This window comes from Heptranchias perlo, chromosome 29, assembly GCF_035084215.1.
Source record: "Heptranchias perlo isolate sHepPer1 chromosome 29, sHepPer1.hap1, whole genome shotgun sequence".
In the NCBI taxonomy this organism is placed as follows: Eukaryota; Metazoa; Chordata; class Chondrichthyes; order Hexanchiformes; family Hexanchidae; genus Heptranchias; species Heptranchias perlo.
In genome coordinates this window covers 15,876,540-15,890,294 of record NC_090353.1, presented here as the reverse complement: position 1 = coordinate 15,890,294, position 13,755 = coordinate 15,876,540, and the positions used below count along the sequence as shown (strand labels likewise).

The window sequence follows — 13,755 nt, the reverse complement described above, 5'->3', positions numbered from 1 at the left end:
AATATGCATAGATGGCATAGAACGATGGGAAAGGAGATGGCAATGATGCCCTCTGCACTTGAAATACAACAACTAGCATTAATATAATGACCCAAGATGCTTCAAAGGAGTAATTATGAAACAAAATTTAGGACAGGTGAGCAAAAGCTTGGTCAAAGAGGTAGGTTTTAAGGAGCATCTTAGAGGAGGAGGAGAGAGAGGCAGACAGGTTTCGGGAGGGAATTTCAGAGCTTAGGGCCCAGGCAGCTCACATTGTCCTAGAAAGAGGATTTCGGTGCATAACAGTTATAGCGGAAACTTTGGGTTCAAATGGATCAACTAATTGATCATTGGCACTTGTTACAGGCCTCCAGGTTGAGGGACCCATTATGATGAGGCACTTTGGGCACAAATTTACAAAAGGCTTTTAAAATCAGATAAAGGTGTTATATAATGAATATCTGCTTGCGTGAGCTACTGAAGGCTGCTGGTGCCAGTACAACCGTATCCCATTAAGAGTCGGCAACTTAAGATGAGGAGGGGAAAAATTGAGAGAAAACAGTATTTCTTTGCCCTCATTGCAAGTCCCACTGAAGTGGAACTGCCTGTCACTGATGTCTCATCCAGAAATAGTAAATACCAGCAACATACACAGTAAGAAATGAGTCAACATATAGTAAAAACATATGTTTTATTGAAATATATATATATGTAATCTTACAAAAACAGTTGCTTAGCATGAGAAGTTGTCAAGACAAGAATACACCTGTTAGTCCAAAGGAAACAAATACTGGCAAGGTAGGCCCGTGATCTAACACCATCCCCCTCCAAGCCAGTTTGGAGTAATCAAAGCTGCAACTGTCCCCCAACTTCCATTTACTGCATACAAGATATTGCGGTGACAAATGCTGGGCAGATGATTAACATTCTTTTTGTAAATTCTGTGCTCAAGGTGTTGGGCAATGGAATATGCTCCCATTTCAGGCACCAAGTGTAAGTCTTAAGTACTCCTGGATCAGGTACAGCACAACTGAAAGGCAGAGTAAGGCTCTACAATATACCTCAGCCCTAAACTCAGGAGAGTGCTCACCACCTCAGAGACACAAAGGACCAATTGTAGCGTCCCAATTGTTGCATTAGGCTTGAAACTGAGAATTTGCAGGGCTCTTTGCCACCAATTTGGCAGGTGGGGTAGTCACAATTATTAATACAGTAGGTATTTTTAAAAATTCCATTCCTAAAAAAAAATCATTAACATTGGGTAGGTATCTGCATCTGGCAAACAACTCAATCTGTTACTCCAACCATTTCACAGAAACAAGTCAGTTTATCCGGCCAAAAGTTTCCTATAAACCCTCTGAAAGAGAAACCTGGGCAGCAGTACTTGTGATTCTAGAGTTCATTTGTTTTTAATAAAAATATGTGCGAAAGGGATTGGCTCTATTGATAAACGCAGCAAGGCTCAGGGACTCCCAGGTTCAATTCCTGGTCTGTGAAATCGACAGAGAGGGAAAGTGACATCCACGCATACATGCATTTTCCAGCATTTCCCACAGCAACTGTCCTGTGGCCTCTCCGAGTGAGAATGATAGTTTCCTGCTGTGGGCTTATGTCCACCAGGAAGTGAGACTGGTCAAGCTAATTTCACATAAGCAGACTATATATCAGCAGAAGAACTCCGAGAATTTCTGTACATTTTAAGATTATTTGTCTATTTCTATTCTCAAAATGCCATCAAATATGTGCAAATTAACTCCAGCTAATGTAACTCAACACAAACCGTTCAATAGAAATACTACTGACAGTAGTGATGCCGAGACTAGTTACCCACATAGTGGGTGTTTGGAATATTTATGGTTTGGATGCTCAATTAAGTCGGCATACCTCATGCTTTGTTTTCCTCCAATTCTCTCCCCACCTCACCAGTATGTACTCACTCCAGCTGATGTTCGGTTCCATGGACACAGACTTCAGGTGTGAGTCTAGATAGTGCATGTGGACTGGACAACCAAAAGCATTTACACCAGTGGATCCTGGATAATAATGAGGAGCAGCAACCTGGACTGGCTGTTCTCTCATCCCTAACATGGGAATGCTAAAGCTACTTGTAGTACCTCTACTACTCCAATAGCTAAATGAGCTAACTAACACAATTAATATTAGTACTGTTTATGATCAGCAAAGAGGGATAAAGCCACCAGGATATGACAGGCAGCTAATATCATTGAACTTTCACCCTCCCTCTTTACTATGCTCCTAGAAAAAAACATTACTATGCAATTGACATTGTTTGTAACTGTCCAGTTGAGTGCGGACCGAGCTCACTGGCTCAGGCCACACTGAGGATCAACATACCCGATGGCCCCTTGTTAGAGCATAGAATGTAATAGCATCAAATTTCAGTTGTACTGTCTTTGGTTGTTATGGGCAAAAAGGTTGTGCTAAATTTGGAAGCAGTATGATCAAGAAAGACATTGGTCTCATTTTTTGCTCACCTACATCCACTTTACTGGAATACATTGTGCGATTAGCTTATTTAGAATTCATGATTTTTTTTCTTTCTCCAGTTTTTACTCTCCTAAAGGTGCTGAATTGGAGTACAGTTCCCTGGGAACTGACTCTTGCTGGGGTACAGTTCCCTGGGAACTGACTCTTGTGTGTATGTCTAGCCTGCAAATGTCAACAGGCTATTTGACTGAATATCATCACTGAATCCAATCTCTGCAGTCATCTAACATTCCCTATCCAGCAGAGATTGCTGGATAGTGACAGCATACCTAGCACAGAGATGCTGCGGACCAATTGTAGGTACGAACTGTTGCACACGGATCTAACCTGGCGACTTCCAGGGCTCATTGCCACCAATTGGGCAGGTGGGGTAGTCACAGTTACTAATATAGTGGAGTGTTTTTCTTTAAAAATCAATTCCTAAAAAAATCCTTAACTTTAGGTAGGTATTTTCATCTGGCAAACGACTCAGTCTATTACTCCAACCATTTCACAGAAACAAGACAGTTTATCCAGCAGAAAGTTTCCTACTTGATGAAAAAACAATCACAAGCCCTCTGGAAAAAAAACCTGGGGAGCGGTACTTGTGATTGTAGAGTTTTAATAAAAATATGAATGAAAAGGATTGTGAATGGCTCTATTGATAAATGCATCAAGGATCAGGGAGTCCTAAGTTCAATTCCTGGTCTGTGAACTCGACAGAAAGAGAATGTAACATCTACACATGCATACACTTTTCAACAGGAGCTGTTGAATAGTTATCAGAACAGGAACCCTGACCAATTTCCCCTCCCGAACTTGGAAGCCATGAGGCCAATTATAGCCCTAAATCCACCCCAATGATCAGTTAACTCCACACCGACCAGGGATTGAATGTGGAACCTTGCAGGTATGCACCATACTGAATGATACGTTGACCCAAGACGACTTTGGGGAGGTGAGCTATCGCACAGAGGCTTAATGCCAAAGCCCCTACCACCACCTAATTACAGAGAAGTGGGAAAGATTTACAATTAAGGTGTAACTATCTTGTTTACATTTATTTTTTAAAAAATCATTTACAATGGAGTTAAAACAAGTTTGGTTACTGTTTGAGAGCAGCTAAACTGTCCTTTGATTATTTAAAAATGTTCCATTGCAGGAGTGGTTGTTTGATGGGGCTTTGCTTACAGCTCAGTGGCTGGTCCATTCCAATCATCATCATCTTCTTCCGAACTATAGATTGGTTCTTGGGCGTACTTGATGGCATGAAGATCCCGTTCATTTGGTCTTTAAAAGGGATCAATAAAGAGGTATGTTCATCACTTATCTAAACAAAGAACATGCATTCATATACTATATTATCAGATCTCAGGATATTCCAAAACATTTCACATTCAGTGAATTATTTTGAAGTGCAGTGACTGTTATGTAGGCAAACACACAGCATCCAATTTGCACACAGCAAGATCCAACAAACAAAAATCAGATGAATGACCTGTTAACCTGTTTTTCTTTTTGCTAGCAGTCACGTTTCTGGATTTTATTGACCGATTTTCCGCAGAAAGGAGTTGGAAAACAAATTCCTCTTCATGCTGGGTTTTTAAAAGCAATGTAGATTCTCCCGTTTTTAAAAAACAAGCACATAGACAAAAGGTGGTTAATATGCTACGTGGAAGTTGTTGCTCCTTGAGACTAAACATTCAGCGATTCGCTAGGTTTGGTATTCAAAAAGACACACCTCACCATTGTGTTGGGAAATTCTTTGTCGATCAGTGAGAGGAACATGCTTTTTAAACAGAGTAAGAGGGTTTTAAGAACAGAACACAGATACCAAGGGAGGCAGTTGGGCTTTTAGGAACTGGATGCTGCACAGGCAGGCAGAAGACTGCGAAAGATAAGGTACAGCAGGAAGAGTGGTTCTGCCCTGGGCTGTAGGACAGGATGCAGAGGGATTATTCAGTGTAAATTAAGTAAGAAGACCCAACAAAGTAGGCGCAGCGTTGTGTGTTCTTTATTTTGTATTGTTGCATGAATATACGTTGTGCCAATTGAACTAAACAACACTGACCGCAGCTGTTGCTCTGTATGCCTCATCTTACTGTGGAATAAAGCAGCTTACAATTTGAACGAAGCTTCACCTTATCTAGTGTTAGTTCAGTCTGCCTTCATAGATTGGAGAGATCCATATGATAAAGACATGGATATCTGGTCTAGATCACAAGGGGATCGTATCACTACATCCCAGGTTATGCAATCATACAGGTAAGTTTAAGGCAGTGTGAGTCAATCCCATTAAAGAAAGACACTCAGATTCCTTAACGGAGTGGCTGATGTCACTGAACCCAAGAATCATAGAATCATAGAAGTTTACAACATGGAAACAGGCCCTTCGGCCCAACATGTCCATGTCGCCCAGTTTATACCACTCAGCTAGTCCCAATTGCCTGCACTTAGCCCATATCCCTCTATACCCATCTTACCCATGTAACTGTCCAAATACTTTTTAAAAGACAAAATTGTACCCGCCTCTACTACTGCCTCTGGCAGCTCGTTCCAGACACTCACCACCCTTTGAGTGAAAAAATTGCCCCTCTGGACCCTTTTGTATCTCTCCCCTCTCACCTTAAATCTATGCCCCCTCGTTATAGACTCCCCTACCTTTGGGAAAAGATTTTGACTATCTACCTTATCTATGCCCCTCATTATTTTATAGACTTCTATAAGATCACCCCTAAACCTCCTACTCTCCAGGGAAAAAAGTCTCAGTCTATCCAACCTCTCCCTATAAGTCGAACCATCAAGTCCCGGTAGCATCCTAGTAAATCTTTTCTGCACTCTTTCTAGTTTAATAATATCCTTTCTATAATAGGGTGACCAGAACTGTACACAGTATTCCAAGTGTGGCCTTACTAATGTCTTGTACAACTTCAACAAGACATCCCAACTCCTGTATTCAATGTTCTGACCAATGAAACCAAGCATGCTGAATGCCTTCTTCACCACCCTATCCACCTGTGACTCCACTTTCAAGGAGCTATGAACCTGTATTCCTAGATCTCTTTGTTCTATAACTCTCCCCAAGGTATCCACGGCAGACCTGAATTCATAACAGTAGCATTGGTTGAGGAATTTTTTGGTAGTTGGTTGAGGAAAAAGAACACTGGAAGAACCCTCTGCCCCTTTTCAAATAGTGCCATGGAATTTTTAACATCTACATGCAGGAGCTCATTTTAACGTCTCACTTGAAGGAGACGGCACCGTGACAATGCAGTACTCACTCAGTATTGAACTGTTGTTAGCCTAGATTATGCGCTGAAATCATGGAGTGGGGTTTGAACTCACAATCTTCTCGTTCAGAGGTAAGTGTGCCACTAGCTGAACCAAACTTATACCTGTAGTCACTGTACAGTATAGTTCTTCCAGCCCCCTCCCCCCCACAACTGTCTCCACATTCCTTCTCGTTGAAGGCAATAACCAATGCTGTGGAGGGAGTGGGGGGGGCGGGCGGGGGGGGGGGGTGGAAGTAAACCTCCAGTTCCTTGCCCATTCTTCATTTGTGAATTTGGGAGTGTCAGGACTCATACACAGCAAATTCTAACTGTGACCAATGGGTAACAATCAGGTTGTTGGGGTGGAGGGTTGCAGGATAAACGGCTCGTCTGTAGTGGTCAGCTTCATTAGATGCCCTGTAAGTATTTTTAAATTTGTGGACTAGGAAATCTTCAGTGGCTTTGCACATGGTTAGTCTGGGGCCTGGAGCCCAGTTGTAAAGTTTAAATGTTAAGATGGAGTAGTGTTTCTCCAAAATTAACAACGCACTAACAAATCACAGAAATGTCAGAATGAGCACTACTAATGAACAGTAAATCGTTTGTTTGAAAGTTGTGCATTCCCAGGATTTCATTAGCTGGCTGTCAGTTACAGAGAAAACCCAAATATACCTCCTTTTTAGTTATCATTTGAATTTCACCTGTTTCCTTATAGAGAAATCAAGTGATTTCATGCTGGCTGAATGGAGGATTTCGGTTTCATGGAGCAGAATCACGCAGTCTGTTGGAATCTGTGCACACGAGGTTCTTGTAATGAAGTGGCTTGGGAGAGAGGCCCAGTGAGCACTCACCTTGTGTAATGAGGATCCCTGTGCTGTCCCTGAGGCTGGACCTGTTAGAACAAACAAACTGAAGTGGAGCAATTGCACCATAAGACAGGTTTACATTTAGTGCTTCTGAAGTTTGAGTTGGAGGGAAATGAAGTCTCTATGCCAAATCCTGCATTGATTGTTAAAACTGGTTCCTAGTTAGGGTCTTCCATTTGTGAATAACCTGTTTAAAAGATAAATTCGGGACCACACTAATCATTGGTCAAGAATATTGCCTGTTGGAATGCAGAGCTGAGCATTACCCCCATTTTGCACCTACTATTGTACTCAACTATAGGAGTCCAATCCCCTTGCTGACGAGGTCTGATTTTTCGAATCACCGTTTACTGTTAGTGCTATTCTTACAGTGTGGTGGTACCCTTGGTGCCACATTACAGGAAAGTTGTTTTCATTGGGACTGGATGGAGACTGTACAGACTTAAATTAATAGATCCAGGAACGGCTGTTGTTATGATTCCTATGCCTAATATTTCCCAGTTTGTTGGACAAGAAATTAAGTTTAAGCCTTTCATAGTTGACTTCTCAAAACCACAAAATGACCATCTTGAACAACTGCATGATTCCAACTATTGTTCTGTTAAGGTCTCTGAAGTGGCTCCCACCACCTTCTCAGAACAACTAGGGATGTGCAATAAATGTAGCTTTGTCAAGAACAAATTTTTTTTAAAAGGTTGATGTGGAGTGCATAGCTAACTCATCTAGTAAAAGGGCCTTTTCTTTAAGTGTTCTCTGGCACCAAAAAACTTCCAGATTTTGCAGGGGGGCTTCCATTTGACCCAAAGTTCGATTTCCCTACATTGGTTAAACTCTAACCATTTGTCGCTTCACATACCTGTGCTCGTGAGTAGGTCTTTGCTGTAGCATGGATTGCTTCCATGGAGATTTGGGATGCTTCGGTCTTGATTGGTTCAGAGGATCGAGTGACTGCAGGCTCATCTAGCCCGTCATCCAGTTCATTATCTGTGTAAGCCCCACCTTCTCCGTCTGTGTCCTCATAATCGCTGTTTGCTCTGCTCTCATCGCAGCTTAGGTAATCCACGCTAACGCTAGTCGATCTGTTCAGCAGCTCCAGCTCTTCAGTTCCTGATTCTTCAGTCTGAAACAAAAAGCACAAAATAAGAAAAGGCCACTTGGCCCATTAATCTTATTCTTACCGCACCATTTAATCTTCTTCTACAGTCCATGTACAATGTACCCCATCAGAGACTCTAACCAATCTATTTAATCTCCTTCCATAGCCGATGTACAATCTACCCTATCACAGACTATACCCCGTTCTATTGATCTCCTGAGGGTAAGTTCTATATAAATAGTCACTGATTCCAAAGGTAATCAATCAAAACTCCAGAATATTTTTTCGTCCTCACATCGCCATTATTCAACTGTGCCCTGCTGCTTCTGCAAGCAAAATTTCATTGCACTCCCCCTACCATTCTAAGGCTCAGCAGTATGGGAGACATTGTGTCACAAAATGAAATAGAATAAGAATGAGGCAACAAAGTTTCTCTGGTAGATTTTCTACAAAATCTTTTGGAAAAGGTCTTCCATAAGATACTTCAATTTGTGGGAGGAATCTTGGCCAGGACACCTGGAGATCTTCCTGCTCTTCTTTGAATTGCGCCGTAGGCAACAGTGCTCCCAACCGAGTCAACTGTGGCAGGCTATTCTTCATGGGTGGCATCACTACAGAGCCTGATCTGTCCTCACTTGATGTGCACATCCATGCACTTTCTAGTGATCAGGAGCAGGAATGGTTACTGACTTTCCCTTGCCTAGCCCAAGATTGCTGATGTGAATTGTAGCATCCCACCTGCTGCCCTGGCTGAGATTAGCTAACTCAGCACAGATGAGCGATGGAACCTGAGACCTTCCGTGTATTGGCTCAGTACAATGCCAGGTGGAATACTTACTAACTGACTCATTGAGGAAACTTAAGATAAACCATCTTAAACCACTGTTGACCAGAGGTCACCAGTTACGGTTATTGGCTTAGTACAAAGAGGAGAAGAGTCAATTCTCTCTTAACTCTCAATTCGATTTATTCACGCCATTAGATCATATACATATAGCTTTGTCTATATCTAACCAGACGTATAAGCTATATGTATATGATCTAACGGCGTGAATAAAGCGAATTGAGAGTTAAGAGAGAATTGATTCTTCTCTTTGTACTAAGCCAATAACAGTAACCGGTGACCTCTGGTCAACACCACAGTCTCCACAAGAGTTGGAACATATTGATACTGATGGCATTTGGACTTTGTTACACGGAAGAAAATCACTGGAAGTTTCAAAGAAAAAAAAAGTACCTTTTCTTCAGGAAACCACACAGCCTGAGTCTGCTGTTCCTTGATTGTTGCTTTCAGGGCTTCATACCACATGCTAGAACCAGAATTCAGATTTATTGTACCTGTGAATAAAATCCATAAAATTAAAGAATGAATTTATTCAAAAAAATATTCAGAACAGACAAAAGTTTGATTTGGACTAGTATCTGAACCAGAGCAGGAACAAACTTGCATAAACGTTGAACGGCACTGCGGAGACCACTCTGCGAGGCTCCATTGGTGGTGCAGAGTGCTGACCATGGGCCAGAGTTAGGACTGCATCATTGCAGCCCAGACTCTCACCCACACTCACTGCGAGCAAAGCTTCGCAAAATGATCCTTTGGCCCAGATTTTGCTGAAAAAATAACGGCATCTGAATGACGCACGCTTTTATTAATACGCAAATTAGCTTTGTGAAAAAGGCACCCCGCCCTTAATTTCCCCGTGATTTTCATGAAGTTGCTTCATTTGCACATTAATTGCCCATTAAACTCGCTACAGAAAGTTAAATCTAGTACTTATCAGCTTAAGTACCCTTTTAACGATGTGGTAATTGTTAATTGCTGACAATTAACCTCTTCAGCCCAGAAAGTGAACAGTTATAAGTGTGGAGTCTCATTCCTTCAGGTTGTGAATTGTTGGAGATTTAAAAAAATGCCAAATTTTAAATTTCTAAATATTTTTTCTTACTTTTCCTTTGTCTCTTTTTTCTCTCTTTCTTAATTCAATCTTTCTTTCCCTCACTTTACTTCTCTTTCTGTACCTGACATGACATTGAATTCACCCTCCTTCTCAGTCCTTCCTCTGTTTATTTCTCAATCCTTTAATCTCATTGGTTAAGGAGATACAGTTTGTCCCATTGTTCACCAAGGTCCCAGATGTCCTGTTGCCCTCGCTGCGACCTTATCAACTCACACTTCCAGCAACTTTGTGGGCAAAAATGTTTAAAACTTAAATATGCATGAACAGGGCACGCTGGGATATGCTCTGTTCCAGCAAAATCTGGGCCTTTGTGTTTTTATTGAGAAACCCAGGTGAAGGGCTGAGGCCCCATAGTACAGGACACCATCAAGGCTGAAACGAGAAAACAAGATAAATCAAGAAGTAGTGCTTAGTTAATGCCAAGCTTGGGTTTTAAATACCTGGTGATTGTAGGAAGAAAGGAAGACAGTATGCCCAGTCTTTATAAGTGGTATTTTAATGCAGTACCCCCGTAGAGTGTGTTTAACAGAATGGAAGCTATTTGCTGGAAATATTCATCTCATTGTTACTATTCAGTCGGGCCCTCATGTATCTGACGACCAGTTGCCAGTTCTGCTGGCACCATGTGCAAGATCACAAGATGAAGAAAGCCCTTCATCCTATTTGATCTCATCCTTCCAGAAAACCAACCTCCATTACAGCATCCAACTGTTTCTTAAAGGATTGCCATGTCCTGGCCTCAACACCTTTCCTGCCAACCCGTTCCAGCTGTTATCACCCTCTATGTAAAAAAATACTTCCTGACATCCCTGAACCTGTGCCCTTGTGTCCTGCTGGTCTGGCATATCTGAAAGTACTGTTCTGAGTTTACTTTCTTTATCCAGTTAAGTATCTTTTTACACCTCTATAAAGTCCTCTGTGAGAGCTGTCTTTGAGGCTGAAGAGCCCCAGTTTATCTAGTCAATCCCTCCAACACAGCCTCCGGGGCCTCCATGGCTCCTGATTGGAGGGGGCTGCAGACCAAGAAATGTAGCTCCCTAAAATAGATGATGTCATCAATAGTGTTGGGATTAATTCTGTCTTTTCACATGTCCGAGACCTAATCCGAGCTGGTAGACTTTAACTCTTCAATCTGCATCAAATCGGAAAAAGGAAAAGAATGCTGACGTCTGCTTTTTCAGCATAGCTGAAGTCAACTGAACAGGAACCAGGGCCATACACGTACAAACTATGGGGATAGGATACTGGGTTCAACTAAATGTCCCCCCATCCCCAGAAAGAACATGTTTTCCTCCCCCTGCTCCTAAACATGCTGGCGCGAGTACAGTTCCACAGGGCTGTTGGCAAACCTCTGGTACCTTATCCAAGGGTCCAAATTACATAGAATTTACAGCACAGAAATAGGTCATTCAGCCCAAGGTGTTTATGCTCCACATGAGCCTCCTCCCACCCTACTTCGTCTAACCCTACCAGCATATCCTTCTATTCCTTTCTCCCTCATGTTTTTTTTATTAGTTCATGGGATGTGGGCGTCGCTGGCAAGGCCAGTATTTATTGCCCATACCTAATTGACCTTGAGAAGGTGGTGGTGAGTCGCCTTCTTGAACTGCTGCAGTTCGTGTGGTGAAGGTTCTCCCACAGTGCTGTTAGGTAGGGAGTTCCAGGATTTTGACCCAGCGACGATGAAGGAACGGCGATATATTTCCAAGTCGGGATGTGTGAGACTTGGAGGGGAAGGTGCAGGTGGTGTTGTTCCCATGTGCCTGCTGCCCTTGTCTTTCTAGGTGGTAGAGGTTGCAGGTTTGGGAGGTGCTGTCGAAGGAACCTTGGTGAATTGCTGCAGTGCATCCTGTGGATGGTACACACTGCAGCCACGGTGCGCCGGTGGTGAAGGGAGTGAATGTTTAGGGTGGTGGATGGGGTGCCAATCAAGCGGTTTGCTTTGTCCTGGATGGTGTCGAGCTTCTTGAGTGTTGCTGGAGCTGCACTCATCCAGGCAAGTGGAGAGTATTCCATCACACTCCTGACCTGTGCCTTGTAGATGGTGGAAAGGCTTTGGGGAGTCAAGAGGTGAGTCACTTGCCACAGAATACCCAGCCTCCAACCTGCTCTTGTTGTCACAGTATTTATGTGGCTGGTCCAGTTAAGTTTCTGGTCAATGGTGACCCCCAGGATGTTGATGGTGGGGGATTTGGCGATGGTAATGTTCATATCTAGCTTCTCCTTAAGTGCATTAAATTAAATTTAAATTAAATTAATTTCTTGTAGACAGTAGGTGATGACAGGATATTTGACTGTAGTGTCCTAGTATTAATGTGGGGATAAGTCAATTCTCAAGATGGCATTCCCATTAACCACAGAGTGGGTAAGTTCAGTCACCACATTATGTGCAACATGGAAATGAAGCCATAGATCAAATGTAGCCAACTAGTTAACTTTTGAGGTGTCCAGTAGGTTTGGGCTATTTTTGTTGAAAACATTCCAGGAATTTAAGAGCTGAGGCAACAAAATGTCAGGACGCAGTTGAAGAATGATTGCACCAAAGTATCTCGTACTGGAAGCTAAAGCGTTTACCTGTGAAGAGGTGAGACCAATATTTCCTCAGTTTTACAGCCTGGGTGTAGAGACTCTTGGAGCTTTTCCTTGACTGAGGGTAGAGGTGCTGCCGCATGGCTTTCACTTCCTGTTTGTTCTCTGGATTGAAGAACACCACAATCGGGTACCACTTGACGTAATTTAACCGCTCTATGGCTGAAGGTGTGATATCAAGTAGTCCATGTTTGTTCTGTAAATTGAATTAAAATTACATTTTTCACCATGTGTCATTTAACAGAAAACTCCAGCACTGCTGGATTGCCCTTTTTAAAAAAAATTATTTTCCTTCCCTTCCTCTCCCCTAAGGATGCTGACTCTTTCTCGGGTGCGCTTCCACATGCATTAGTCACCCTCCATTACCTTAGCAAAATGGCTGTTCTTTAAGTGTGAGCATAAGAAAGCTATTTAACCACAGGGAAGTATCACAGCCAAGACTGACCGTGCCCTCACTGATGTCCACATTTGTGCATACAAGAGTGGGTGCCCTGGCTGATTTCTCTCCCTTTCTAACCCTGGGGTATTGAGGCCAATTATAATACCCCAACTGCTGCCTGGCTGACGATCAACTAGCTCAAGGCAGGCCAGAAATCAAACCTGGGACTTTACTGGTCTATATTGCTGACGGTGCATTCACCCACTGAGCTATTGATGGGATTCTTGTTAAGAAATATGCACAAATGATGGTTAACTGTTACACAATCAGTAGACTTCGCCACACCTTTTGAGAGATAAGCCGCACAGTTTCAAGTTTGATGATGGATGACGATCCCTCTTCTTCAGCATTCCTCTGTACCGTTTCTAGAATGGACATGTTGTAGGATTAGTGAGAGTTCAATACATCCATGGTGATTATAATACAACCCAGGTGCCACAGTGACTGCCACATTTGCCTACATAACAACACTGACTACATTTGAAAAGTAATTCAATGGATGTGAAGTGCTTTGGGACACCCTGAGGCGTTATATAAATGCAAAATTTTTCTTTATTCAGTGGCTATTTATGGGGTATATTTGAATAAATGGATTGGAAGTAATAGTACATTAAACTACTGCATGGTACAGAGTTCAAAGAACATTTGACTGCATTGTGGAAAGAGGCTTGTTTTTGCAAACTAAATCACACACTCCATTCACAAATTGGGGATAATGGATCTTCACACTAAGGAATATGTGCGAATGTTAAGACTGTAAAGGAGTACAATCTTCTGCAAAAAGATTTTGTTGTGCTGGGTGAACGGGCCAAACAATGGCAAATGGCATTTAACCTAGACAAATGGAATGTGATGCATGTAGGCAGGAATGCATAGAATATACTTACCATTTACAGGGAACAGTACTGAAATTGGTCAAGAGAGAAAAGCATCTAGGTGTTATTGTGCACAGATCACTCAAGGTTCACAACCGATGCAGAGAAGCCATAGCCAAAGCAAACAGGGTTTTGGGTTGTACTAATAGAACCATTCATTATAAGTCAAAGGACACCATTCTGTCCTTATAGAG

The 13,755-nt window shown here is 42.3% G+C and overlaps 1 protein-coding gene across 2 annotated transcripts in view; it reads right to left on the bottom strand.

Moving 5' to 3' along the window:
- Positions 1-653: 653 nt before the first annotated feature.
- LOC137299421 (tight junction protein ZO-3-like) overlaps positions 654-13,755 on the bottom strand; it is a 61,745-nt gene continuing 48,643 nt past the window's right edge. For both annotated transcript variants that reach the window (XM_067968155.1, XM_067968154.1), the window contains exons 16-21: positions 12,972-13,051; positions 12,233-12,443; positions 8,938-9,038; positions 7,461-7,724; positions 6,590-6,630; positions 654-3,756 (exon numbers count right to left, since the gene is read on the bottom strand). In XM_067968155.1, the coding sequence (XP_067824256.1) occupies positions 3,654-3,756; positions 6,590-6,630; positions 7,461-7,724; positions 8,938-9,038; positions 12,233-12,443; positions 12,972-13,051 (800 nt within the window). In that variant the 3' untranslated portion in view covers positions 654-3,653. The remainder of the gene's footprint in view (positions 3,757-6,589; positions 6,631-7,460; positions 7,725-8,937; positions 9,039-12,232; positions 12,444-12,971; positions 13,052-13,755) is intronic.